The 24,656-nt window shown below is 52.4% G+C and overlaps 2 protein-coding genes across 6 annotated transcripts; one reads left to right on the forward strand and one right to left on the reverse strand.

The window, feature by feature from the left end:
• The first annotated feature begins 6,796 nt into the window (after window positions 1–6,796).
• On the forward strand, window positions 6,797–9,032 carry TMEM218 (transmembrane protein 218). Of its 2 annotated transcripts, XR_013776843.1 has the most exons (4): window positions 6,797–6,936; window positions 7,053–7,155; window positions 7,578–7,729; window positions 8,569–8,706. XR_013776843.1 is itself a non-coding variant. In XM_079326823.1 (3 exons), exons 1-3 carry the CDS (start codon window positions 6,833–6,835, stop codon window positions 8,701–8,703), a joined length of 342 nt encoding a protein of 113 aa, XP_079182949.1. In that variant the 5' UTR covers window positions 6,797–6,832; the 3' UTR covers window positions 8,704–9,032. The 2 variants fall into 2 exon arrangements, 1 of the variants encoding a protein (XP_079182949.1); XM_079326823.1 differs by lacking the exon at window positions 7,578–7,729 and having other exon boundaries at window positions 8,569–9,032.
• Window positions 9,033–14,041: 5,009 nt separating this feature from the next.
• Window positions 14,042–23,589, reverse strand: SLC37A2 (solute carrier family 37 member 2). Of its 4 annotated transcripts, none has more exons than XM_079326734.1 (18): window positions 23,430–23,589; window positions 21,415–21,496; window positions 21,221–21,308; window positions 20,785–20,863; window positions 20,500–20,635; window positions 20,085–20,161; window positions 19,826–19,992; window positions 19,396–19,433; window positions 18,977–19,159; window positions 18,752–18,842; window positions 18,613–18,675; window positions 18,121–18,206; window positions 17,358–17,406; window positions 17,020–17,093; window positions 16,466–16,544; window positions 15,936–16,033; window positions 15,551–15,615; window positions 14,042–14,250 (listed from the first exon to the last, which is right to left on the reverse strand). In XM_079326734.1, exons 1-18 carry the CDS (start codon window positions 23,486–23,488, stop codon window positions 14,235–14,237), a joined length of 1,530 nt encoding a protein of 509 aa, XP_079182860.1. In that variant the 5' UTR covers window positions 23,489–23,589; the 3' UTR covers window positions 14,042–14,234. The 4 variants fall into 4 exon arrangements, with proteins under 4 accessions (XP_079182860.1, XP_079182861.1, XP_079182859.1 ...); XM_079326735.1 differs by lacking the exon at window positions 14,042–14,250 and adding an exon at window positions 14,661–14,695; XM_079326733.1 differs by lacking the exon at window positions 14,042–14,250 and adding an exon at window positions 15,196–15,294.
• Between the last annotated feature and the right edge of the window lie 1,067 nt (window positions 23,590–24,656).

Raw genomic sequence — 24,656 nt, forward strand, 5'->3', positions numbered from 1 at the left:
CAGCAGGGGAAAAAAAAATCGATATGTGTCAAATGAAAAAGGGTGAGAACAAAGGTGTTGGAAAGAACTGAGAATAAAACCAGAATAAAAACTGCAAAGAGTTTTTTGGCTGCCAAAAAAAATCCACCTGCCTGGAAGTCCTGTGGGTCTCAGCAATCAATTTGGGGCTTTCCAGCAGCTGTGGGTGTCTTACAGTCACCAACATCCCACCATGGGCAGACGTGGCCATTGCTCAAGCCTGTCCAGATTTGAGACATTATTGACTGCTCAATTGCAATGGAATTAGGATGGATGATTATTATGGGCACATTAAAGTCTAATGAGTGGCCAGTGATTGATGCCATTGTGAGGAATACCAAAAGAACTAATGATGATGAGGCACCTGAAGTGAGGTGCTGTGGGTTTCATTATCAATGGCTCCTTGGTTTCTCACCTGGAAGATCTTGGGTGGGGAGGAAGAGGAGGTTGATAAAGGCACAAGAATTCCAAAGTGATTATGGAAGCAGCACCCACATAGGTACTCTTACAGGTAGGATTGGTGGGAAGCAGCATTTCTTCGGGAAAATGTGGGAAATAGAAGTTTCTTGGAAAGACATTTGGCTGTGAGCTTTAGAGCCTTTGGGAATGCCATTAGAAAAACAAATTTTGATTTTTACCATCTCCCCACACCCTGTTCTTGCCTTTCTTTTTCCTCTCAATCTTCTTATACTCATTTTTCATGGATTCTTTAGCTCCTATTTCAGTCTCTCAGGTAGTTTCTCTCCTCTCCCCTCTCCTTGGTTGGAACAGATTTTGCCATAATACCAACCCATGTTGAGTCCATGGGGACACACCATCCCATGTGGGCATGATGACAACTACAGGAACTTTCTTTTTGTAGGGTTTTTAGGGAAATTGCAGCAGTTGCTTGAACTTCAGAGAACCAAGTACCAAAAACCTTATTTGCACCAATCAGTAAATTAATGTATTGAACTAAAATTACATTTGCTATAATAAGTTACCAAACCCAAATAATTACCTGCTTCCTCCCACTTGGGAGTGATGTGAACCATAAGAGGAATCATGAATTTTGATGTCCTCATCCACCTTCCCCAAGTTCTCCTGGGTTCAGGTCAGTCTTGTCCCACAGTGGGAAATGTTTTCTCTCCTTCCACCCCCCAGGGCCTTTTAGAGGCATTTCCACTCAGTGGGATGAGATTTTTTTTTTCTTTCCCCATTTGAAAAGTGACTTCATATTCCATTTTATTATTTTTTTAATGTTGCAGGATTTATTCTGTTTGAAGTCTTACATCCTCATTTCCTGTCAGGATGATTAAAATTGATTTCCGCCATCAGCTAGAAAAAGATAATCTGAAGTGGGTTCCTGTGAGAGAGAATTCTATCCCCACTGGAGACATTACTAACCCTCTCCTATTATTTTAACTTTCTTTTTTGGGGGGATGTCTCTTTGGAAAAGGACAGCTCAGTGCTTCTCAGTCATAAGTGTCCTCCAGGTAACTTGGGATGAATAATTTAACCTGGTTTTTCCCATCACAGAGAGTGGACTGAGGGATTTAAATAGCTCTTGTTTACCACTGCCACCCTCCTGGCAGTATTTTTAGAAGTAATTGGATCCTCCTGGTGCCTTCACTTTGCTTTCTCCAGCTCCACATCCTCTGACTCCACACCTGCACCTGTCCCAGTTTGTATCTGGGCAAGCTGAAATGGGATGGTTTTTTCCCCAGTGTTAAACTCTGGGGTTCCTGGTGCACTCAGACTTTGCAGGAGGAGGAGGGAGGGATTTGGGCTGGAAAACCATTGGCAAGCTGTAAAACATCTGGCTGACAAAGAAAACATGGAAAAAATGAGTCCAGAGGGCAAGGGATACAGGGGTACAGCTGTTCCAACCTTCACCCATCTCTTAAATCAACTAAACCTGCAATATTCTAAATAAAAATTAAATAAAATTAAAGTGAACTAAGTTATTTTTAAAAAAAATTAATTCAACACATTTCTGTCATTGATTAACTAAATTTTAAAATTAACAGAATCAACTGAACTCTGGATATCCTGAACAATCTCCAAAATCTGCCTAAAACATAAATAACATTTTTCCAGGCTGAAGGATCTTGAGGCCTCATGACCACGCTGGTTTGCAGCAAAACCCCATAACCAAATTTATGCAAATGAGGAGGATTGGCAGTTCCTATTGCACCAAGGATGAAAATTATGTTTGTACTGATGCTCTTTTCCCCAATCCCCATCTCCAGACTCCCAACCCACGAGGAATCCCCTCAAAAAGGGGTCCCCAGACAGGTCCCCAGCATCCCACAGATCCCCATCACAAGGCTTAAACACCCTTACAGGAGAGTAATTTAACGCCATTCCCAGCTTAAGCTCCATATCTACCGGGCGTGAAATTAGTTCCAGCAAGCTGCAAATTTGCCACTAATAAAAATATTTAGCAATTCGCTAGTCTTTAAATCAGGAGCAGAATATTTTCTTTCTTGCATCAACGCCTGTTCCTTTTTAATTCTAATATTGGAGCGTCGGGGAGCTCCAGCTGTAAAACTGGAAGTGTCGCGAGTGGTTTTAAATCAGTTCCCTCAGCACTTCCAATTCCACCACCAGGAGTTTGATTATTTATTAGCACTTGATACTAGGCCACCTTGGTTATTTTGGCCACCAGGATGAGCTGGGTGTCCTGGTTTGCAGGACAGGTGTCTGTAAATAAAGGCAGAAGCTTCTCTTTGAAATGGAGAATGTAAACTCCCTCCCTCCAAATTATTATAATTTTCAAATTAAGGGACTCTCAGGCAAAGATATGGGAATGAGCAATAACAGTTCTTTACTGGGAAAATTAAAATAGAAATGCAGTATTACAAAGAACAATCCCAAAACACTGCCAGAGTCAGAATCCAAGCTGACACCCGTCAGTCAGTCAGGGTGGTGGCAGCAGTCCCATTCAATGGTGGCTGCATCCTCCTGCAGGGGCAGATGTGGTTCAGCTGGAGCAGTGCTTCTGGAGAAGGTGCAGTTTTCCTCTGAAGGTCCAGGGATGATGTGGAAGGGTCTGGCTTTCCTCTGGAATCCAGTGGACAGAAAGTTCCTTGGTGTCCAAAATGTCAGTTTTTATCTGGGTAGGAAAGGCTTGGCTCCTCCCCTGGCTGGAGCATCTCCCAGTGGGATGATGGAATTTTATCAGTCATGCACTGGGACTCAATGGCCATGAACAGGAGATATCTCCTGGAGGGAGGATGGGCTGTGGAAAGATAAAGATGATTGCCCCAGCTGGTTTAAAGATGGCCCATTAGCAGATAATGTGTGCCAGGAGATAAAGATCACTGCCACACCCAGTTTTTAACAATGGCCCATTAACAGGAGATATCTCCCACAGTGTTAAGAATCGCTGCCACACCCAGTTTTAAACAATGGCCCATTAGCAGGTGATACCTCCTGGATGAAGGGTGGGTCATGGGAAAGATAAAGATGATTGCCCCAGCTGGGTTAAAGATGCCCATTAGCAGATAATGTGTGCCAGGAGATCAGGGTCACTGCCCCACCCGGCTCCAACAGATGGTGACAGAACACACATTTCTGACCACATCCTGTATTGCAACCCAAGACACTGGGCATGGTGGATTTGAAGGTTTTCACCCAAGAGGCCATTTTTACCCAAACCCACCCTGTTTCCAGGGGCTCCTTCACAAAAGGGCTTTGATCCACGTGATCCTGTGCTGCAGGCCTTGAAGGAAGGTGACCTCTCCATCCTCCTGTGCCAAGTTTAATTAGCCTCAGCACTAATTGCATCTCCCTGCCAAGCCCATTTCATCCATTGCCAGCCTCAGGATCTTTGTCACGCCTTTGCCAAGAAATGCCACAGTCCTCTGATCTCTTCCTTGGAAAAAAACTATCTGCAGTGGTGACACATCCTTCAAATCACTCCTTTTCCTTGGCAGGACAGCATCACCCATCCACTGGAGAACATTGAATTATTTGTGTCCAAATAAATCCTTTGAATTGGGTTTTCTGGGCCACAAGCAGCCAACAGCATCTGTATGACTCTGCTTCTCCTTATGTAAAGCAGATTATTGCTTGAGAGCCTTGCCAGGAAAGGCTTTATGATACCTATAATATGGATATCAAATACATGGGAGCTGGAATTGATCATCACCACACCATTTGTCATCATTTTGATGTGCCCTGTTCCCAGCACAAGGGTTGGGGTGCAAATGCCACAGGGTGCAAATCAAACGTCTTGGATAAACATGCATGTGTGACACCAAAATGTCCCTTCATCAACAGTTACCCTGAAACAGAACCACCACAAATATGAAGCTTCTCCCAGTCATGCAAAAATCCTCAATATTTGCAGCTCTCCCATGTTTTTTAATTTACCTTTTATATCCAGCATTGCCTTTCTCCCACTTTCTGCTACTTCATTTTTTGCAAGTGCAATGCAACTCTGACATAAACAATAAATAAAATTATAAAAAAAAAATAAAAAAAAAAAAAAAAAAAAAAAGCTGGAAGGAGAAGTTATTATAGGCCAGCACAAAATGATTCTTTGGAAATAAAATTGGATCTTTGCATTCAACTGATGGGCAGTCTGCAAGGCAAATCCCCAGCAAGACATTTCTGATGCTGGGAGGAGGGATGTGTTTAGTGGTTTTGCTGCAGATGGGTTGAAGAAACCTCTAGTGAAGGTTGTGCTCAGAAATATCACATCAATAAAGTTGGTTTTCCCAGGTGTCTTTTTACAGTTCCTTCACTGTGGATTTACCATTGTGCTCAGGGAAACCTGCAGCCTTGCTGGGATACCATGTGGGCTGGGCAATAAATATTATTAAATATCACAAATATATCTATATAATTAAACTAATTAAATATTAAATGAATAAATATATAAGTATTTTGGAGGGTGTTGGGCTGCTGGGAGTGATTTAAACTCCAAACTTGTGATTGAGCTACCATCAGCCCTAGTGCCATGGTGGGGTTAAAACCAACACTCAGCATGGCTCAGAGCTGCCATTGGATGTGCTTGCTGGGCTGTATATTGAATTATTCTTCAACTTCTGGCCAAATATCTGGGCTGTGGTGTGGTCCACCACCAGGATCAATAGCTGGATAATTCAAGCTCTCTGCCTCAATGTCTTGAACTGGCTGGTATTGGCATCAAGAAACTACCAGGCAGCACCAAGATATGGAGATGAGAAATAAAAACCCAATCAATATGGGAAGAGGTTAACGAGGTCACTGGAAAAACTGTGGGTCAGAGGTACAAGAGAAAAATAAGGCAAGGAAAAGCCTTATGGGCTGATTGATAAAACTTATCACTTCTGGATGAAAAGCCGAAGGATGCAAAAGAAATGGCAGAAGGAGAAATTGAAAACAGGGTTATGAAGAAGAAATTTTGAGGTTTAGAAACTACCCAGTTCCAAAAAATCCAAAGAAATGGGAAAACAGAGAAAAGCAAAGAGAGATTCCCAAACAAAGGGAGCAAATGTTTAATTTCTTGTGGCCAACAGGAGCAGGAAGCACAGGGAACCACAGAAGAGAAGGAGAGGGAAAAGAAGGGCAGAGATGGACATGACCAAGGGATTGCAGAGGGAAAAGCCCTGCCTGGTGGGATTAACAACACAGAGCAGAGCAGGAGGGAGTTTGCTATCAAACAGACGTTTTTAATATGTTGGCAGCCAGTTGCCACTCTGTGCCAAGTAAAGGCAGGTGTCAGAGACAGTTTGTGCTCTGCTTGCTGAAGCATTTTGTGTTGTGCTGGTGACTCTGATTTCATCACAGGGAAAGGCAGGTTGGTGCTGTGCAGAATAATTAACCACTGGTTTATTCCTCCCCTTGAAAGAAGAGACAGAAAACACCCACTCAGGTGATATTTCATGCAGCCAAAGTATTGCAGACTTCAAGGAGTTCAGACAGAAAATATCAGTGTTTAGGTTTTCTGGGTTAACTGGTAGGTGAGCCCCGAGTGCCTGGGGTTGGAACAAAATTGTCTTTAAAGTCCTTTCCAACCCAAATTATTATGAAATTCTGAGATTCTATGATAAAGTCACTCATCAAACCACACTGGCCTGGGTCTGATGGGCAAGATGTGATAGTGAAGAGACTGTATTTATAAAATGGCTGAAATACTTATTGTAAATGGAACTTCCTCTTGTCTTGATATCAGAAGATGCTTGTAGCATTGACAAACCTCCCTGGGGATGGGGATGGGGATGGAGATGGAGATGGAGATGGAGATGGAGATGGGGATGGGGATGGGGATGGGGATGGGGATGATGGAGATGGAGATGGGATGGGGATGGGGATGGGGATGGGGATGGGGATGGGATGGAGATGGAGATGGAGATGATGGAGATGGAGATGGGGATGGGGATGGGATGGGGATGGGGATGGGGATGGGGATGGGGATGGGGATGGGGATGGGGATGGGGATCGGGGATGGGGATGGGGATGGGGATGGGGATGGGGATGGAGATGGGGATGGGGATGATGGAGATGGAGATGGGGATGATGGAGATGAAGATGGGGATGGGGATGGGGATGGGGATGGGGATGGGGATCGAGGCTGGGATCGGGGCTGGGATCGGGGCTGGGATCGGGATCGCGCACTCGGCGCCCCGGGCGCGCCCCCACCTCCGGCTGCGCGAGGAGAGCCCCGCCCACCCCTCCTCAGCCAATGGGAAGAGCCGAGCGAGCGCCAGGCGGGGCAGGGACAGCAGCGGCCGCGCCCCCGCCCTCCGCCCCTCAGCCAATCGACAGCGCGGAGCTCTCCGCGGGCGGCGCTGATTGGCCGGGGCGGCGCGGTTGCTAGGCAGAAGCGGCGGCGCGGGGCGGCATGGCGGGCGCGCTGGGCGTGGGGCCGGGGGTGCTGGCGCTGCTGGTGCTCTGGGCCACGGCGCTGCTGCTCGTGATGGCGCTGGGGCGCGCCGGCCGCGCCCGGTGAGCGCGGGGACGGGGCGGGGGCGCGCCCGGCGAGCGCGGGGGCTCGGGCCGGGCCCTGCCCGGTGATCGTGCGCCCGGGCCCGCCGGTGCTGAGCTCGGCCCGCTGTCCGCAGGGTCGCCGCGGTGCCGGTGGCGCTCGGAGCCGCGGCGCTCACGGCCGCGCTGCTGCTGTTCCCCCGGGAGGGCGAGAGCGCGGCCCCCGCCGGCGCTGAGGAGGTGAGGCGGGGGGAGGGCGGTGATGGGCCCCGCTCCTGCCCCGGATCGGCCTTTCCCGTGGGAATGGCCCCGGTGTCTTTGCGGCCATCCCGAAGGCTGGGAATGGCTCTTTACCCCGGGAATGGGTTTTCCCTCAGGGATAGCCCCGGTGCCATCCCCGGTGCCCCGCGCTGCCTTTTTGCCCTCCTGCCACAATCTCCCTCTGGCACAGGCTGTGCCGCTCCTGGAGCCCGTAACTATGAATTTATCTCATTTACACGCTGCTCCTGACCCGCGGGGCTCGGCTCCCCTTGGCACTGCAGCTCCAGCAGCCTCTGCTCCCTCTCTGCCTTCCCCTCCTGATGGTTTTCCCTCCAGTTCTGCAGCCTTTCACTTTTCCCTCGGCTCTGTTTTCAGGTTAAAGCCCAACAGCAGCTCTTCAGCTCTCTTGTAGGTTCTTGCCGTGCTTGAAGCCACCTGCACTGTCAGCCACAGCGATCTCCCCCAGTTTTTGGATCAGGCTGGCTGAGCTGCCACCTTGAGCTCTCCCAGAGCTCTTTGAGCTTTGAATACACAAAGTTTTGTGCCCTTTCAGGTGCCGTTGCCTCTGTTCTATTATTAATGCATGTTAATTATTGCTCTGCTGGTTCTTGTTCTGTGTAAATCCCTACTAAAAGATACTTGTAATGTTCTTTTCTTCTCTCTGTGTCACATCTGACCTGCTCGTGTGAAGGTTAGGAGTGAGATGAAGGGCAGCCCAGTGAGTGTTTGTTGCCTGGGAGGCAAATGGAATTGGAAAGCAGATTTTTTTACGGATCTTCAATTGGACTGGACCTGCCCTGCCTATCAATAATACATGACCTGGGCTTTCTGCACCAAAACTCTGCTAATTGGCTAATTAAAAAGTGAAACGTGCAGAAGGAGCCAGCGCTTGGCTCACCAGAGACTCTCTGCAGGAGCACCAGGGCTGAGCTAATGTGATGGATAAAGCTGAGCTGGGGCTGAGCAGAGCTCTGGGGGGTGTGGGGAGCAGAGAGGGGATTTCATAAACAGCCTCCTCACCGTGGGCTTCTCTTTGTCTTGCCTAGCTACCATAGCTTTTTTTTTTTTAATTGTTACTTTTTCTTACTATCTCCCTTCTGAAAGAGAATCAGTTTGTGGCTGGGGAGAACTGCTTCAGGGTGTGACTGATGTCTCTCCCCTGTTCCCAGTTCTGTGTGCTCCACATTAACATTCCCAGTAGCTTTTTGCAGGGATTCTTGTTCTCATTTACCACACACTGTGCATCCCAGAGAGTGCCCATGCCAGGGATGAAAAGCAAGGGGAGAAATGTGGGGGAGCCCCAGATTTCCAGGATGTGGTGAGCTCCCTGCAGGCTCCTGGAGCAGCTGGGGCTGTGACATGCTGGGATCTTTGTGTTTCTCCTCCCTGCAGATTGTGGACACCTTCCTCATCGGCCGCTTCCTCCTCCTGGCTGTGATGAGCCTGCTCTGCCTTGGGTGCCTGTTCCTCTTCCTGATTTACCACCTGATGGAGCCTGTGTATGCCAAGCCACTCCACAGCAGCTAGAGACAGCAATCTCTGCAGAGGGATCCTGGTTTCATGGGAATAAAGCAGAAGGAGACACCAGGGAGCTGTTCTGGAGGTGACCATGATGTTCTTTCTGAGCTCAGAGCCAGTGAAGAAAGTGAAGTCTTTGCTTCATCTTAAAAAGCAAAGTTTGGTCTGAGCATGAGCTCCTTCCTCCCCAGGGAGTTCAAGCCTCTGCACCTGCAGAGGTGTGTGAACCTCTGAATCCTGCTCTCATTTACAGGAGAGCTGAGATTCAGGCACTTGGTGCTGCTCCTGATTCAGTGCATTGAGCTGAACCCAGATGGTTTGTTACTGCTCCTTTTTCACTGTGGTTTAATAAAACTCTTTGAGAAATCCCCTCTCTGGCTTTATTTATTCCACAGGGATGTCACATTTGACCACACTGTGGTGACAGTGCCCATGAGAACTGCCTTTTTCTGGGACAGACTTGGGGATTTGAGGAAAAACAAACAAACAAACATCAGTTTGTGGTTGTGGATTGTTTGGGATGCTCCCTTGGATTGGAAACTGGGGACTTTGGAGTGGGGAGTGAATAAAAGGCAGAACAGCAGATGGAAAGCTGCCCTCCCCAGGAGTGAGGGAATTCTGTCAGACCTCCCTTGTGTGAGCAGTTCTGCAGCCCTGGTGTTCCCTGCCCCTGAAGGCCCTGAGCTGTCACCCTGGCTGCTGCCCTAAAACTTCAAACCATTGCTCAATTCTAGCACAGATCCTGCTGAAGCTGCTGAACTCCAACACCTTCCCTGTCCCTCTTTACCCCTCTTGGGGGAGAAAACTCTCTATGTGTTGCAGGAGCAGAATGGGGCTGAATCCCATTTTTATCCCTATTTTTGGGGGAAGCCAGGGAGCAGTCTGAAGCCTTCAGTGCTGAGATGAACCTGTGGGCAGCAGTGGCATGAGCTGTGCAGCTCAGTGGCAGCAGTTTGTTTTCTCATATGAAATCTCCCAAAATTGCAGGAGAAAAGCATTTTTGGTGGCCTGAAGCAACCTGTAGCAGGAAAGGAGCTTTTACCTCCCTGCTGCACTGGTCACAGGGTGAGGGGGGTTCTGTTGTGGCTGATGTTCTCCAGCCCCACAGGGATGGAGCTGCTCAGCCTTCCACAGGTGAGCAAGCAGCAAAATCAAAGCCAGTGAGACAGCCCTGAGCAGTGGTCAGGGCCAATACAGCCAAAAACTTGAGGGCAGAAAATCAGATTTTTAATTTTTTCCCTGTTTTAGAGTGGTTTTGTTTTTTTTTTTTTTTAATTTTGCATTTTGACCTGAAGACAGTAAATTAAAGAACAAACTGGTTTTTTCCAGCCCTGCCCTGACAGCTGCCAGTCACCAAGCAGGGCTTTCAGGACATGAAAGATTGATGAGGCAGAGCCAGTGGGTGTGGAGGTGATGCTCCCCCAGCAGAAAATACCCCAGAGCACTGACTCAGTCAGCTAAAAAATGTGAGTACAGCCCCCAAAAAAAGGCATTTCTGCTTTCCAAACTGCAGCCATGCTCAATCCCTTCCTGCCCTGATGCCTGTGTCCAAGGGAGCTGAACCAGTGCTGAGGAAATGCTGAGAGTTTATGCAACACAAGCACATTGGGGTCTCTTGGTGATTTTGATGTTATGCCTGAAATAAAATTCATATTTAATTCATAGTTTTAATAACATTTAGGAACTGGCAGCTCCAGCTCTGTGCCTCCTGTGTTGTTGTGTCCCTGTTTGTGGGAGATTTGGGGAGTCTCACTGAGGTGGTTTCAGGGCTTCAGTCCAAGGGAAACCACAGCAAAAGCAGCTGGAGCACTGAAAACCCAACCCTAAAAGCAGAAATGTGAAACTTCTCCCCATGTTGCACTGTGATTAAACCCCAATAAGGGCTTTTTCTGTCCCCTTTATCTGATTGTGACTAAAATGAGTTGAAAGGCTGATAGTGCAGCAGTGATTTTGGGGAGAGCAGAAAGCCATGCTCCAAGAGAGAGAGAGTAGCTCCTGCTCAGGGAGGCCATTTCAGCATTTTCCCAAAAACCCCATTAAATGGAGAAAGAGCCTCATGTGCTCTCACCCCCACTGAGCTTCATCCTCATCCTTCACAACCCTTGGCAGTGGGGAACAGCCAGCTGGATGAACTCAACTCTGTGTATTTATTTATTTTGGGGAGTTCTGCTCCTCCCCACACAGGGGCTTTCCAAACGGTTCCTGTTTATTTTTGGAAAAGGAAAGACCACGTCAAGGAATTGGTATGAGCCAGAGCTGCTTCCCAACCAGCCCCCAATGGTGATTTTTTGCTTCCATCCCCATCCCAAAGCTCCAAGTCCTGGAGGATAACCTCATCTGCCTCCATCCAGCAGCCTGACCCTTTATTTTGGAATTAATGTGCCACAGGAGAGCAGGTTTGTCTGTAACCCCAACCTCTCAGGTGCTGGTGGGGATTTGGGGACTTTGGAGGATGTTATGGCCAAGGAGCTTTGCTCCAGCCTAAACTGATCCAGTCTTGCTCTTGCAGGGTGAGAGAAGCAGATCTGCTTGTCCCAAGGTGCAAGCCCCATGCAGGCAGAAAGTCAGGCTGATTCTCAGCACAAGGAAGCTGCTGTAAGATCCCATGTGTGCCAGGATGAGGGCAGGCTGGCTGCTTTCAGGTCAGGGGGAAAAACCCTTTTTTCCCTCTGAATTCTCTGCCTGGCTCATCAGGAATGAGCAGGGATGCCCCTGCACCAGGATGCCAGTCCCCAGGTGGTGCCAGGCTCAGCAGCCTGAGCAGGGAGGGAGCAGTGCCAGAGCAGAGGTGGAAGGAGCAGGAGTGTCTGCAGGGGAAACTCCTCTCCTTGATTTAAGGTCCTTGAATGATGGCAATTCCTCATGTCTCATGCTGCTCTCTGCTGGCACTTAATTACCCTCCCTGGAAAAACTGCCCTCAGATTTCCACCTTGACTTTGCTGACTTCAGCTTCCCTGCTGTTGGATCCTGATTTGCCTTTGGCTGCTAATTAAAAAGCCCTTCAGCTTTTGCCAGCTGCTCCTTGCATAGGTAATTACAGACCGTGCCCCAGCCACCTCTTCACCTTCCCAGCAGACCAGCAGCATTCCTCCAAAATCTGTGCAGCCTCTTTTCCCAATCTACCTCCCGGTGAATGGCATTGCTGAGGTATGAGACTGTGGGGTGACTGATAGAAAATCCCAAATGCTGCATTTACCAATCTAAAGACCCCATTGGAGGTGGGATTCTTCCCATCTCAGGACAGAGCTGGACACGTGTCCATGTCAGTGCCAGAGGGGCTCATGGTAGAGGAAAAGCAGCAGCCCCTTGTCCAGCAGAGGAGGAACAAGGCAAGTTGTCCTCCAGACTCCTCCCAGAGGAGCTCAGCTCCATTAAACCAGTTTTTTTGGCTAAGGCAAACCCAGGGGATCCCCTCTCTGCCTTCCCGCTCACCCTTCAGTTCCAAAGCTCAGTGAGATCTGGAGTTTTCTTTGGCATTTGCCTCTTTTTATTTTAAATTTAAAACTACCATGGGCTGTGTGCCCTTTCTCCTCACTCCTGGCAGCAGAGCCAAGGCTGTTCAGACTTTCCAAACATAAGTGGGACACGGCCCAGGCCTAAATTTGTCCCGGAAAAATTGTGAGCAGCTGAAAGAACAAGCAGGAGAGGGGGAAGGCAAAAAAAAAAAATTAAAAAAGGAAGAAAGAGGTGGGGGGTGGGGGAAATCCCCAAAACAAATTATTGTTGCAATAAGCCCACATGTGTGTCAGGATTTATGAGATTTTTATTACTTGAAAATGTATTTTAAGGTGCCCCCTCCACAAAGGATGGTCATTGAGCAATGTGAAAGCTCCACACAAGTGCACTGACAGCTCTGCTGAGGACAGACCCTCTTGTGACACCTCTGCCACCCTGGCTCTGTCAGGGTTTAGCCCAGCAGGATGGGGAAAAAGGGCAATTTGGGATTTTGTTTTTCTTTGCCATCATTTTTCCTGCTTTTTTTCCCAAGGCCCATTGAGCTTCACCAGTGAGGGTGGAGGGGATCAAAGGCCATCACTGTTTGGCCACCTCAAACCTGCAGCAGCCACTGTCCCAGCTGCCAGCTCCCCTGTGCCACTCCATCACCTTCAGAGGTTTACAGGGAGCTGGTCCAACTGGCTAACAGGTTTCCTTCTTTTTTTTCCCCCCACCCTTTTTTCCCCTTTGCTGATGAAATCAGCACTTAATAAAATCACATCAGGCCCAGATGTTTTCTCCTCGGGTCAAGATCCAAGGAGGTGAAGTCAATTAGAGCTGCAATTTATCCCAGGCATACACAGAGCCCCCAACACCGGGCTCTGCTCCGGGCAGAGAGCTGGAGCCTGGCCAGGAGCGATCCCCCGGTGGAGAGGGGATGAACACACATCCCAGAGGGTGAAAACACATCCCAGGGGATGAACACACACCCCAGAGGGTGCAAACACCTCCCAGGGGATGCAAACACCTCCCAGGAGATGCAGTCACATCCCAGGTGATGTAAACACATCCTGGGGGTGCAAACACCTCCCAGGGGATGTAAACACATCCCAGAGGATGCAAACACCTCCCAGGGGACTGCAGTCACATCCCAGGGGATGTAAACACAGCCCGGGGGTGCAAACACATCCCAGGGGATGCAAACACCTCCCAGGAGATGCAGTCACATCCCAGGTGAAGTAAACACAGCCCGGGGGTGCAAACACATCCCAGAGGATGCAAACACCTCCCAGGGGACTGCAGTCACATCCCAGGGGATGTAAACACAGCCCGGGGGTGCAAACACATCCCAAGCGCCCTGGCTCTGTGAACATCGAAGTCACCCCCCCTTTCCCCACGCCGAGCACACAGCTGGCTGCACAGCTGGCCCTGGCTCCAGTCAGTGACACCGCGGGGGTTTCCGAGCCCCATCCCCTGCAGGGCTGGCAGCAGCGGCACCGCCTTCACCTCCCGGGGCCCCTCCTAATTAAGAGAAGATCATCAGCACCGGGCAGAGGGCAGCTCACAGTGGGGTGGGGGTTGATGCACATTCTTGTTTTATAAACGGTATGATTTTGGAATATTAATAATCAGGATAAACATTGGGTTTAGTCTTTTTTTTTTTTTTTTTTTTTTTTTTTAGTGGGATGAGTCCAGAAGTAAACCCAGCTTGATTTGGGCTCAGCCCAGGGATGTTCCCCGAGTAAAATAAGCGGTGCTTTGTTGGTGAGGCAGTGCCTGAAGTGATTTGGCTGATCCAATCGTGGAGCACCAAGCATCGGGATGGGGCAGGCTCACAAACACGGAGGAAAGCAGCAAGAGGGTGTGACCGCTGCCCCAAGACGTGGCCGAGCCCCATCAGGACACGGCAAGGAGGTTTTGCTGGTTTTTATTAATAAAACGGCCGATGGTGAAGAATGACCCAGCACAGCGAGGCCCAGGGCCCGTTTCGTCCCGCTGGCCCCGGCTGGGCTGAAGCGGATCCCGGGCCGGGCCGGGCTGCGGCTCCGCCGAGCGCCCGCGCTCCGCTCCGCGCCCCGGCCGCTGCTCCTCCCGCGGGCTCGGGCTCACAACTCCTGAAACCTGCGGGGACAAACCAGCGGCTCAGGGCGGCTCGCACCCCGCGGGTGGGGGATCCACGGGCGCTGCGGTGCTGCCGGACACGGAGAGGGAGAACAGCGCTGCCCCATCCGCACCACCAGCGGGAGAAGAGGCGCAAGGAGCAGATCCAGCCGCTGGTTTGTCTCCGGCCAAAGCTGAAATGTCCCCGAAAATCCTACAGCGTTTGTGCCTCTCCTCTGCAAGCTGCTCCAAAGCCCTCAGACACTGCAGCAGTGCCAGTCTGACCAGCTGCTCCCCCAGCAGAGACCAGCCCGTGCTCGGTGCAAGCGCGGGCGCTGCAGCCCCGGGACAGGCACGGCCCCAACCAGCCCCGGCAGCAGAGCAGAGCCTGCACCCTCCACCGGCAGCCCGAGGAGCTCTGGGCTGCACTTACCGCAGCACGGGGCCCAGACTATTGGTGTTTCACCTGCAAACACAAGACATGAGGCTCGGAACGTTCGCAGGGGGTCGGGCTGTGGCAGCCCCGCTGCCAGGAGGGGCGGTGGCCCCATCGCTGGATGTCACACGGGGATGTTGGTGGCAATCAGAGCCAGACCAGGGCTGATTTGGGGGTTATTTCCACTCACTGCAGTGATTCACGAACAGATTTGATTAGCCAGCCCTGGCTGTGTGCAATCAAGCTTAGCAGCACAGGTGGGAAAAGCCTATAAATTCAGTTGTTTCAAGGGCATTAATCAATCCCACTCGATTGGCATCTGGGCCAGTATCTCCTGAATCAGCCAGAGACAAGGATGCCCTGCCCAGCCACATCTCCCTCTTCCTCCCACCCACCCATCCTCCTGCATTCTTCCCTGGCCATTGCAATTTGATCTTTTGATTCCCAAATCTTGATCTTGGCCCTGAATGATTGGGGGAGTGCTTGTTTCTAGGCTGAGCCTGCAAAGTGAAACTCAGAATCAGAACAGATCAAGCTTGTGTTTGCATTTAATCCTCAAGGCTCGAGTGAAGATACTTACACCGAGCTACTTCCCATCCATCACTGACTCTGTTAGCTGCACACTAGAGCTACAAAGACACAAGGACACTGTGTTTAGCACCCCAAGTGTCTTGTGATGGCTACAAGCCCCCAGGTGCTGCCTTGGCTGGAGGAGGAAATGTCTCTGTGGCCAGGGGAGTGAGAGACGGGGCAGGCGGCCCCGCCATCCCCATGTGAAGATGAAGCAGCGACAGCAAGGGATAACAAACATCTTTCTGGAGCAGCACCAGCACTGTGTTTGGGCTTGGTGGCACTGCAGGCTGCCCCAGGGAGGTCACTACGTACCCTCTCTGCCTTGCCATGGGGCCACACCAGCCACGAGCCTCTTTGACCACCACACGAGCCAGGAGCTGCAAGAGGAAGGGGGGGATCACTCAAGGCTGGTGGCACTGCAGCTTCCAGCCCTGGCATCAGTACTTCCATCACCAGGAGAGCAATTCTACAGCTCTTCTCAGCAAAGATCATATGAACTAAAGCTGTACAAGGTGGAGGTTGTTGGGAAAAGGCAAGTGAAAGCAGAGGCTGGGAGTCAATACAGGCCTTTGCAGTTTGCCCTGTGCCTGGATGTCTTCTGAGAACCATCTGTGCCCTCCACCAGTGAGCAGGCAGCTAAAAGGGAGCCTGTGACACTCCAGGGTACAGAAAGGAGTCCTACCAAGCAGAGACTTACCAGACAAGCCAGGACATCAGCTGCTATCAACATGTAAAAGACATTATTCCAGCCCGTGGGAGAGATGAGCCCTGCGAGCAGCGGCCCCAGGGCAGCACCTGCAGGGGAAGACAAGCTGTGTTAGCCCCTGATCACACATGAGAGGGGACCAGGACACCCAGCACCCCCTGATCACACATGAGGACACCCAGCACCCCCTGATCACACATGGGAGGGGACCAGGACACCCAGCACCCCCTGATCACACATGAGGACACCCAGCACCCCCTGATCACACATGGGAGGGGACCAGGACACCCAGCACCCCCTGATCACACATGAGGACACCCAGCATCCCCTGATCACACATGAGAGGGGACCAGGACACCCAGCACCCCCTGATCACACATGAGGACACCCAGCACCCCCTGATCACACATGGGAGGGGACCAGGACACCCAGCACCCCCTGATCACACATGAGGACACCCAGCACCCCCTGATCACACATGAAAGGGGACCAGGACACTCAGCACCCCCATCCATACACACCAATGGATCCCGTGCCATCGATGATGGCTGTGACAGTTGAAAGGGCTTTGGCATTTCCTTTGAGAGATTCATGGGTGCCCTGCAAGGATAAAACAAAAGGAGCAAAAGGAGTTTGGGCTGCACAGCCAGCATATCCCAGAGTGAGGCTGATGTCTCAGCAATTTCCATGTGTCAGACCCAGCCATAGACAGAAAGACCAAACTCAAATGCTGCCTGCAGCAAAACCATGGCAAAAACCTGAATTGCCAACAGTGGGCAGAAATTCCCAAGGGATCTGCCACCAAATATTTCCACTCTGCTTGTGTTCAGAGGGAGATGCAGCAAAGCTGAAACACAGTCATGTGGCCAAGGTGAAAAAGCAGCAGGAAAACCCCTGTGTTTAAGGGAGGGTGTGGAGCACAGCACCAGGTGTGACAGCTCTGCCCTTCAGTGGGCTTCAGAGGCATTGGAACACAAAGGGAAAATGGAAAAATCCCAGCAGAACATCCCCCTGGGAAAGAGGGAGCAGGCTGTGGGTGTGCCAGGCAGGTGGCAGGGTCTGAGTGCCCCCTTACCAAATCTGCTGACACAGCTGTCGTGATGAGCGCATAGGGCCCGTTCACCAGAGCACCACAGACAATCAGCATGGCTGCAGAGCAGAGAGAGGAAACCTCAGCTGCAGGGAGCAGCAGGACATGGGGTCCACCCTCCCCAGCCCCTGTGTGGACACTGCTGGCCCATCTCCTGTGCATCTCCATTTTGCCATGAAGATCCCAGCCAGCAGGCAGTGACACTCATCCAGCACCTCCCCAGTGCAGCCTGGCTCATGAGCAGGAATGAGGGCAGGTGAACTCACAGGGCCTTCCACTGCCCCTTCAGTGACAGGAGCTGGCTGCACCACTGAGCTCCTTACCTATAGATGTGCCAATGCCATTCTGACCCACATGGTTATACAGGAACAGCTGGAAAAGAGACACAAGGTGAACCAGTTATGGCTACTCCAGCTGTTTTACCAAGCAGCACCCTGGGGATGGGATGGGCAATGTGGGGACCTGAATTACTGGGACAGGGGGCTGACTGCACCCCTGACCTCTGCATCCCACTGCCATGATGAAATACCTGGCAGCTGGCAAACAGAGGTGCTGCCACAATTTATGGCCAGTGAGGCTCTGCAGCCAGACATAATTTGCCCCAAGGGTGCTCTTGGGGCTGTGGATGTGACACAGCCTCTCTGCTTCCCAGTGTGAGCCAGCCAGGATTGGATTACAGCTAATTAGCCACGTTGTGGAAGCAAAGCCAAATGAGGTCCATGCAGGTGTTTGGAAAGGATGTCCAAGCCAAACTCCAGCAGAGCATGAGGCTGTTGGCATGGGGGCTTTTGGGATGAAAATCAAAGAGACAAAAAGCTGGACCAGCTCAGTGGGACCCCAAAGGCTTTCAGCAGACTTATGGCAGGATGGAAAAACCTACAGGGCTTTTTTAATTGTCAAGGTCTCTGCTATCCCAGCCCCTAGAGCTGGGAACATCTGGGCACGTGAATCAATCCCAGCTCTCATTCAGCCCAGCGTGTGACCAGCTCATCCCAGGGGCTTGGGGAGGGGAAAGCAGCTGTGACTCAAAGGAGCCAGAGCAGAGCAAAGCCTCGTGATGGGGCTGTGTGCCTCGTGACAGCTCACCATGGGGGCAGCCACCACCAGCATCACGCAGCACGTGGTGGCTCTGCCGCCTGTGTAGTCAGAGATGAGGCCAGCAAAGATCCCCCCTAGGAGAGAGAGCCACAGGTGTCAGTCACACACCCCAGAGGCAGAGCTTCACCCTGCCTCAGCCCAAAATCACTGATGCTCTTTCATCCCACATCTTCTGACCAGTATGCCCCCAAGGTTAAACATGATATCAGAGTGAAGAGCTTTGATTTATCCCTTCCTCCCTGCAGATGGTTTCTCAGCACTTCTGTGCCACTCTGGTCTCTTCCATGCTTGCAACTATAGGAAAAGGAGTGCCTGAGGAAACAGGCTGTGATGGTCATCAAGGGGTGTTTGCTGCCTGCTGAGTGCTGTGAACACTGAATAAACCTCCCAGGGTAAAGAGGTGGTGTTGTCTGTGGGGGGGACAAGGCTGGTCCCTAAATCACCCCTGATCCACCCCTCCATCTCAGGATGTTGACAAACCTAAAATGCCCCCGACGTCAAAGAGGGTGGACAGGTCCCCAGCTTCCTTGGCACCAAAATGAGCTGTGAGGGAGAGCAGAGGGGTGAGGACATGCTGCCCTTGCAAGGCTCCTCCCACCCCACTGTCCCCAAAACTCACCCACGTTGACAATGTAGAGGGGCAGCCAGTACAGGAAGGTGTAGCTCACCAGCTTGGCAAAGAGCAGGCACAGGGAGAACTCCACCACACCCTGGGAGGAGAGGAGGGGACATCAGAGGAGCCTCCTTTCCCCACACTCCTCTGGATGGTGGGCTTTCCCATGTTCTGCCCTGTGGGTGCTCTGAGCTGCTCTGGCTTTGCTCTTTGCCCCACCCCAGCACTCACAGGTATCCGAAGTGCCCCAAGGAAGCTGATGGCTTCAGGCTGCTCAGCTGGCTCCTTGGGGCTGTTGGAGTGATGATCCACACTGCTCTGGCCTGAGAGGCTGAGAGGGCCCTCGTTGGAGGTGACTGCTTCAGGATCCTTCTCACTGGTGGTCACTCCCCCAGGATCCTCATCACAGCCCGTCTAAAATCAAGCCCAAAGCAGCAGATGTGGGTCTCGTGGCTGCAGGAGGCTGAAACATTGGCTCTGCTGCCAGGGTGTGACCCAGAGGATGCTCCCAGTGGAAGAGCAACAACCACCCCCTGTGACAGCTGAACATTGCTCTAATTCCTCTGTTACAACTGATGACCCAGTAGTTTGACTGTGCCCTGAGTGACACCCAGCCCAGGACGGGCCCCTTGGGAACCAGCAGGACTCACGTGGTGCAGAGGTGGATTGCAGTCAACATCCTCAGGATCTGCAGGGACAAAGAACAGCCTGTGAGGAGAGCCTGGACCAACCCCACTCCACCTGCTCTCCCTCCAGCATCTCACAGGGGCTGGGAATCCCCAGGTCTAGGCTGCATCTCTGGGTACCCTCTTCCCCAATAAAAACCCAAAGGACTTCCCTGGCATTTCCTAGAAAGACAGGCTCAGAGGAGTGTCTGGTACAGGGGATGAGCCCTCCTGGAAAACCCCAGTGATGCTGAGCATCCCCTTGGCAGTCAGACCCACATCCCTGCTAGCCACAGGTTTGAAATAAGTATTTGGTATTTTGAAATATATTGCCAAAAATGCTTAGAGATGGCCAAGTTGGAAAATTGTATACATTACATGGTTTGTCTGCTGTGCCCAAGATCTCAACACTCACACTCCACGAGGAAGAAGAAGCAGATGATGCCCACAGCAGTGATGATGATGCCAGGCACAACAAAGGACAGGCCCCAGGCAGAGGAAACCCAGACACCAGCGATGAGGGACCCTAAGATGTTGCCAACAGAGGTGTGGGAGTTCCAGATGCCCATGATCAAACCTCTCCTGAGGGGACACAGCCGGGTCAGTGGCACTGGGGTGGCTGCCAGGGCCAACAGGGAGCAGGCATGGGGCACATGGGAGAGAGACAAACTCACTTTCCTTTGCCAAACCAGTTTCCAACACATGCCACGACAGCAGGCCAGCCAGTGGTCTGCACCAGCCCATTGCACACCTGGCAAGAGATGGGGAGCATCAGCCACGACACGCAGCCCCTGCAACTGGGCTGGAAACAGCCACCCCTGCTCTACAGCTGCTAAGAAAACACTTTTTTAGTTTGGCTTTTTCCCTGCTGGGGCAATCTGAGCCGTTTGCATGGCTGCCATGGCTGGGCTGGGAGTGGCTGGTGTTGCCACAGCAGCTGCCTGTGCTGCTCCCAGACGGGCACACCCGTGGTTTCGACGCCCACAGGACTGGGAATGCTCAGTGCTCCCCTGCTCTGGGCCACCCCAGACCCTAAAAATTGGATGAAACCACGGTGATAAAGCCTGGGCATCCTCCAGCACAACACACCTGCACAATGATGAAGTACCAGAGGACGTGGATGTCCCAGAAGTAGCCGAGGCCAAAGAGGGAGGTGAAGAGCCCGCTCAGCACCATCCCCCCCGACAGGTAGTAGCGCAGAGGGAGGCGTTCCCCAAAAATGCCACTGCACAGAGGGAAGGGCAGACAGCAGCTGTCACAGGTGATGCCACCAATGGGTATTATACACTGAGCCTGGATCCTGAGTGGATCCATGGCTGCTTTCCTGTCAGCAATCCCAAAGGAACCAGCTTCTGCCAGGCTGGTGCAAAGTACCTGATGAACATCCCGATGGCATAGGCCACCAGGAAGGCATTATCCAAAGCCCCAAAAAGTTCCTTGTAGTTGTCACCATCTGGAAAACAAATATTAGGGCCACCTCAGCCTGGCCCCCATCTTGTGTCCCCTCCCCGTGGCTGCTGGCTCAATCTTGTCCCCCATTCCCAAAAGCCTGGTCTCCATGGGGACTCTGGGTGGCATGGCCAGGTGCCATCAGCACTGGGACCTCATCCTGTCCTGGATTTCACCTCCCACTGCTGCCCTTCAGCCCAGGGGCATGGGACACAGTTCATCAATTAATTACCTCCGGATGCTTAATAAGCAGCTGGCCACCTGCCAAACCCTGGCCATGACCTGCTTTCAGGGAATGGGGGAAGCCCAGCTTGACTGCCACAAGCATGGGTTTTGGAGTGCCTGGGGGGCTCAGCCTTACCAAAGGGGGCCCAGCTGCACCATGTGGTGCTGTTGGAGTCATTGTGGGGGTTTGGGCCCAAGGCTGAGCAGTTGGGGTGCAGCTGGCTCTGCAGGGAGAGAGAGAGGGGGTGAAATCGAGGTGCTGTCAGCACCCCCCTCCCCATGTGCCCTCTCCAGGCTCCCTGTCCCCAGAGCTGTGAGGCTGGAGCTCACCTTGACAATGCTGATGGGTTTTCGGGAGAGGTGGTAGCTGGTGTAGGAGAGGAAGGTCAGCACCAGAGTCAGTCCCCGATAGCTGTGGGAGGAAGGAAGTGGAAAGGTCAGGGATTGTGGGGCAGGGATGGGTGGCCTCAGCACCCAATGGGATCCTTCTACTGCATTGGTGACCTGAGCCAGCTCAGCTGAGCTGAGGGAGCAGACCCCCTCAAAAAGCCCAGGATGTGACTTTAAAAGATCAGCTGAGTTTTGTGGAGAGTATCAAGCAGTGTTTCCACCTCCTCAAGCAGTTCCATTGCACCAAAACACGGGGTGAGCAAATGCCTTCCTGGTGTCACGAGTGGAAACTGTGCTGATTCATCATCACTCCCAGGGTTAAACAAAGATAAGCTGGAAAAAAAAGGAGGGGGCAATACCAGCTCCCCTTCCTCCACCAAAAATCCTCCATCCATTCTCTTTGCTTGAACTAAATGCAGGGAAATGGGGGAGTCTGGGCTCAGGAAATGGGGATTTGCACCCATCAGAGCTGACAGATAAAGCTTGGAGAATCTTGGAGCAAGATTAATATCTCTGAAGGAGCTATCCTGCCTTCAGGAAGAGTTTTATGGCAGCACAGGGATGCAAGTGGTCAGGGGCAGCTACAGCACAGACATGTCACAGGGCTGCTCCAAGTTTAGAAAAAAAAAAAATTTTTTTTGGTGGTTTTGGCCCATCCTGCTCCTCTTTGCAGTTTCACTTCTCCTTGGAGCTGCAGCAATGACAGATGCCCTGCAAATCCAGGGCAACTTCCTGTGCTGTGGGGCCGGCTCCAAGGCTGCACTGTGGCTGAGAAACTGCTGCTTCCCACCTCAAAAAATGAATAAATCACCCCAAATCACTGCTAGTGACTGCAGGGCTGATCCAAGAGGAGCGGAAAGGGGAAGATAAAATTCATATGCTGTGCCCCCCCGGGCCAGACACTTGGGTGTGGGGTTTTTTCTTTTTTGTTCTGGCAGGGAAAATTCCATGAGATGGAAAAGCAGGGGGAGTGTCTGACACTGGTTCCACTTCCAGGGATTGCAGTCCCCAGGAGAACGACACCCCCTCCTCCCTAACCCAGGGCGGATCCCCGCGCCGGTTCTGGTCCCGTCCTGCTGTCGGCTCCTGTCTCCAGGGCCAGGCCAGGAGAGAGTGAGGCCCGTCCCAGAGCCTGTCCCAGTCCCGGGGCCGATCCCCTCCCTGCCCGACGTCAGTCCCTATCCCAGTCCCAGTCCCGATGTCAGTCCCTATCCCAGTCCCAGTCCCGATGTCAGTCTCTATCCCAGTCGCGATCCCAGTGCCGGTCCCTATCCCAGTCCCAATCCCAGTGCCGGTCCCTATCCCAGTTCCAATCCCAGTCCGCACGCCCAGCTCCAGTCCCGATCTCGGCGCTGGTCCTTGTGTCCAGTTCCAGTCTCGATCCCGATGCCGGTCCCTATGCCCAGTTCCAGTCTCAATCCCGGTCTCTTTGTCCAGCTCCAGTCCTGATCCTGGTGCCGGTCCCTATCCCAGTTCCAGTCGATCCCGCTCCCGGTGCCCAGTTCCAGTCCCGAACCCGATCCCTGTCTCAGTTGCAGTCCTGATTCCAGTGCCGATCCCCATCCCAGTTGCAGTCCCTATGCCGGTCCCTGTCCCATTTCCAGTCTCGATCCCGGTGCCGGTCCCTATATGCAGTCCCAGTCCCAGTGCCGGTCCCTATGTCCAGTCTCGATCCCGGTGCCGGTCCCTATGTCCAGTTCCAGTCCCGATCCCGGTCCCTGTCCCATTTCCAGTCTCGATCCCGGTCCCTATATGCAGTCCCAGTCCCGGTGCCGGTCCCTATGTCCAGTTGCAGTCCCGATCCCGGTCCCTGTCCCATTTCCAGTCTCGATCCTGGTGCCGGTCCCTATGCCTAGTCTCGACCCTGGTGCCGGTCCCTGTCCCATTTCCAGTCCCGTCCCGGTGCCGGTCCCTGTCCCTGTTCCAGCCCCGACCCCGGTTCCCCACCCGCTCACCGGCTGTCCCGGGGCAGGGCTCGGAGCAGGCGGACCCCGGGGGCGAGCGCTGCCCTCATGGCGAGCGGCGGCGGCTCTCGGGCCCCCCCGGCTCCTTTTCACCGCCCCCGGGCCGCCGCTCCCGCCCCGCCGGCCCCGGTCCCGCCCCGGCGCTGCCCGGCACAGCCCCGGGTCCCCGGCCGCCAGGGGTGAGCCGGGCTGTCCTCGCTGCCTCTGCGACCACAACCCCTTCAAACCCGGCCGGAGCGAGGGAACAGCCGCGCCCCGAAAGGACCGACCCCCCCCTTTTCATATCTCCTCAAGGCTCTGTGAGCTTCCCCAGGTGCTGTATTTCCCAGCAGAAAAAAAGTGGATTTAACTTTTCCACTCCCACTCCCAGCAACCCCCGAACAGGCTTCACTGCCCTGGTGGTGACTGAGCTGCCCCAGACATGCCTTGGGGTATGACGTGCCAGGAACTGTTTATAGTGAATAATGTTATTGTATCTAAAGCCAGGGATTTCAAGAGTCCTCCTCTCCCCCCACATCCTTTCAAAGTATCCCGTTTATCCTGCTAGGAGCAGAGTGAGGATGAGGAGCAGCAACAACTTTATTTATTCCTTTAACTAAGCCCAGTTTAGGATCACTCCGGAGAGGTGGAACAGAGATCCCCAGGGCCTGAGCAAGTTCCTTGGGGACTTGCCAAGGAACTGCTTGTCCTCAACTGCCCGAGAGGTGAAATCAGTTACAAAAAACCCATTTGCAGCTTTAGCCCTTGCCCCCTCACAGGACACATCCTGCCCTTTCCAAACCCACTCCAACACCCTGAATTAGAGCTGCAGCACCTTCCCCTGACGCAAGTGGATGTTAATGAACAGCATCAGCAACCACAGATCCCTCAGTGAATGATTTTCCAGGGGGAACTGAGGAGCAGCCCCTGGCTCTGTGCCTCTGTGCCACCTCTGGACCAGGGGTGGGTTTGCTTTGTGCCCAATGGGATGGGAACAGGGAAAAGAAATGATCCGGCACGCTCGGCCACCCATCCTTCCTGCCGTGGTTAATATTGGAGAGGGAGGCCAGCAAGGAGCAAATATTAATGACAGGGTGAGGAGTAACCTCTGCCCAGGACCTCAGGCAGCTTTGGGAAAACCCATCTTGCTCCAGTCACTCCTGCAAAAGCCTGCAATTTTTTTTACTAGGAAAATGTTCCTTCCTTTCAGGAGCAAAGTAAAGGATGTGGGAGCCTGTG

The sequence above is a fragment of the Erithacus rubecula genome (genome assembly GCF_903797595.1).
Source record: "Erithacus rubecula genome assembly, chromosome: 25".
Lineage (NCBI taxonomy): Eukaryota > Metazoa > Chordata > Aves > Passeriformes > Muscicapidae > Erithacus > Erithacus rubecula.

What these genes read in the sequence shown, in the direction of transcription:
- TMEM218 (XM_079326823.1), top strand. Translation starts at nt 6,833, where the DNA reads ATGGCGGGCGCGCTGGGCGTGGGGCCGGGGGTGCTGGCGCTGCTGGTG. An exon ending in GGGCGCGCCGGCCGCGCCCG is followed by an intron (nt 6,937 to 7,052) that starts GTGAGCGCGGGG and finishes CGCTGTCCGCAG; the next exon opens with GGTCGCCGCGGTGCCGGTGG. An exon ending in CCCCCGCCGGCGCTGAGGAG is followed by an intron (nt 7,156 to 8,568) that starts GTGAGGCGGGGG and finishes TCCTCCCTGCAG; the next exon opens with ATTGTGGACACCTTCCTCAT.
- SLC37A2 (XM_079326732.1), bottom strand. Translation starts at nt 23,488, where the DNA reads ATGAGGGCAGCGCTCGCCCCCGGGGTCCGCCTGCTCCGAGCCCTGCCC. An exon ending in GCCCTGCCCCGGGACAGCCG is followed by an intron (nt 21,497 to 23,429) that starts GTGAGCGGGTGG and finishes TTCCTCCCACAG; the next exon opens with CTATCGGGGACTGACTCTGG. An exon ending in CGATGGCACGGGATCCATTG is followed by an intron (nt 16,034 to 16,465) that starts GTGTGTATGGAT and finishes CTTCCCCTGCAG; the next exon opens with GTGCTGCCCTGGGGCCGCTG.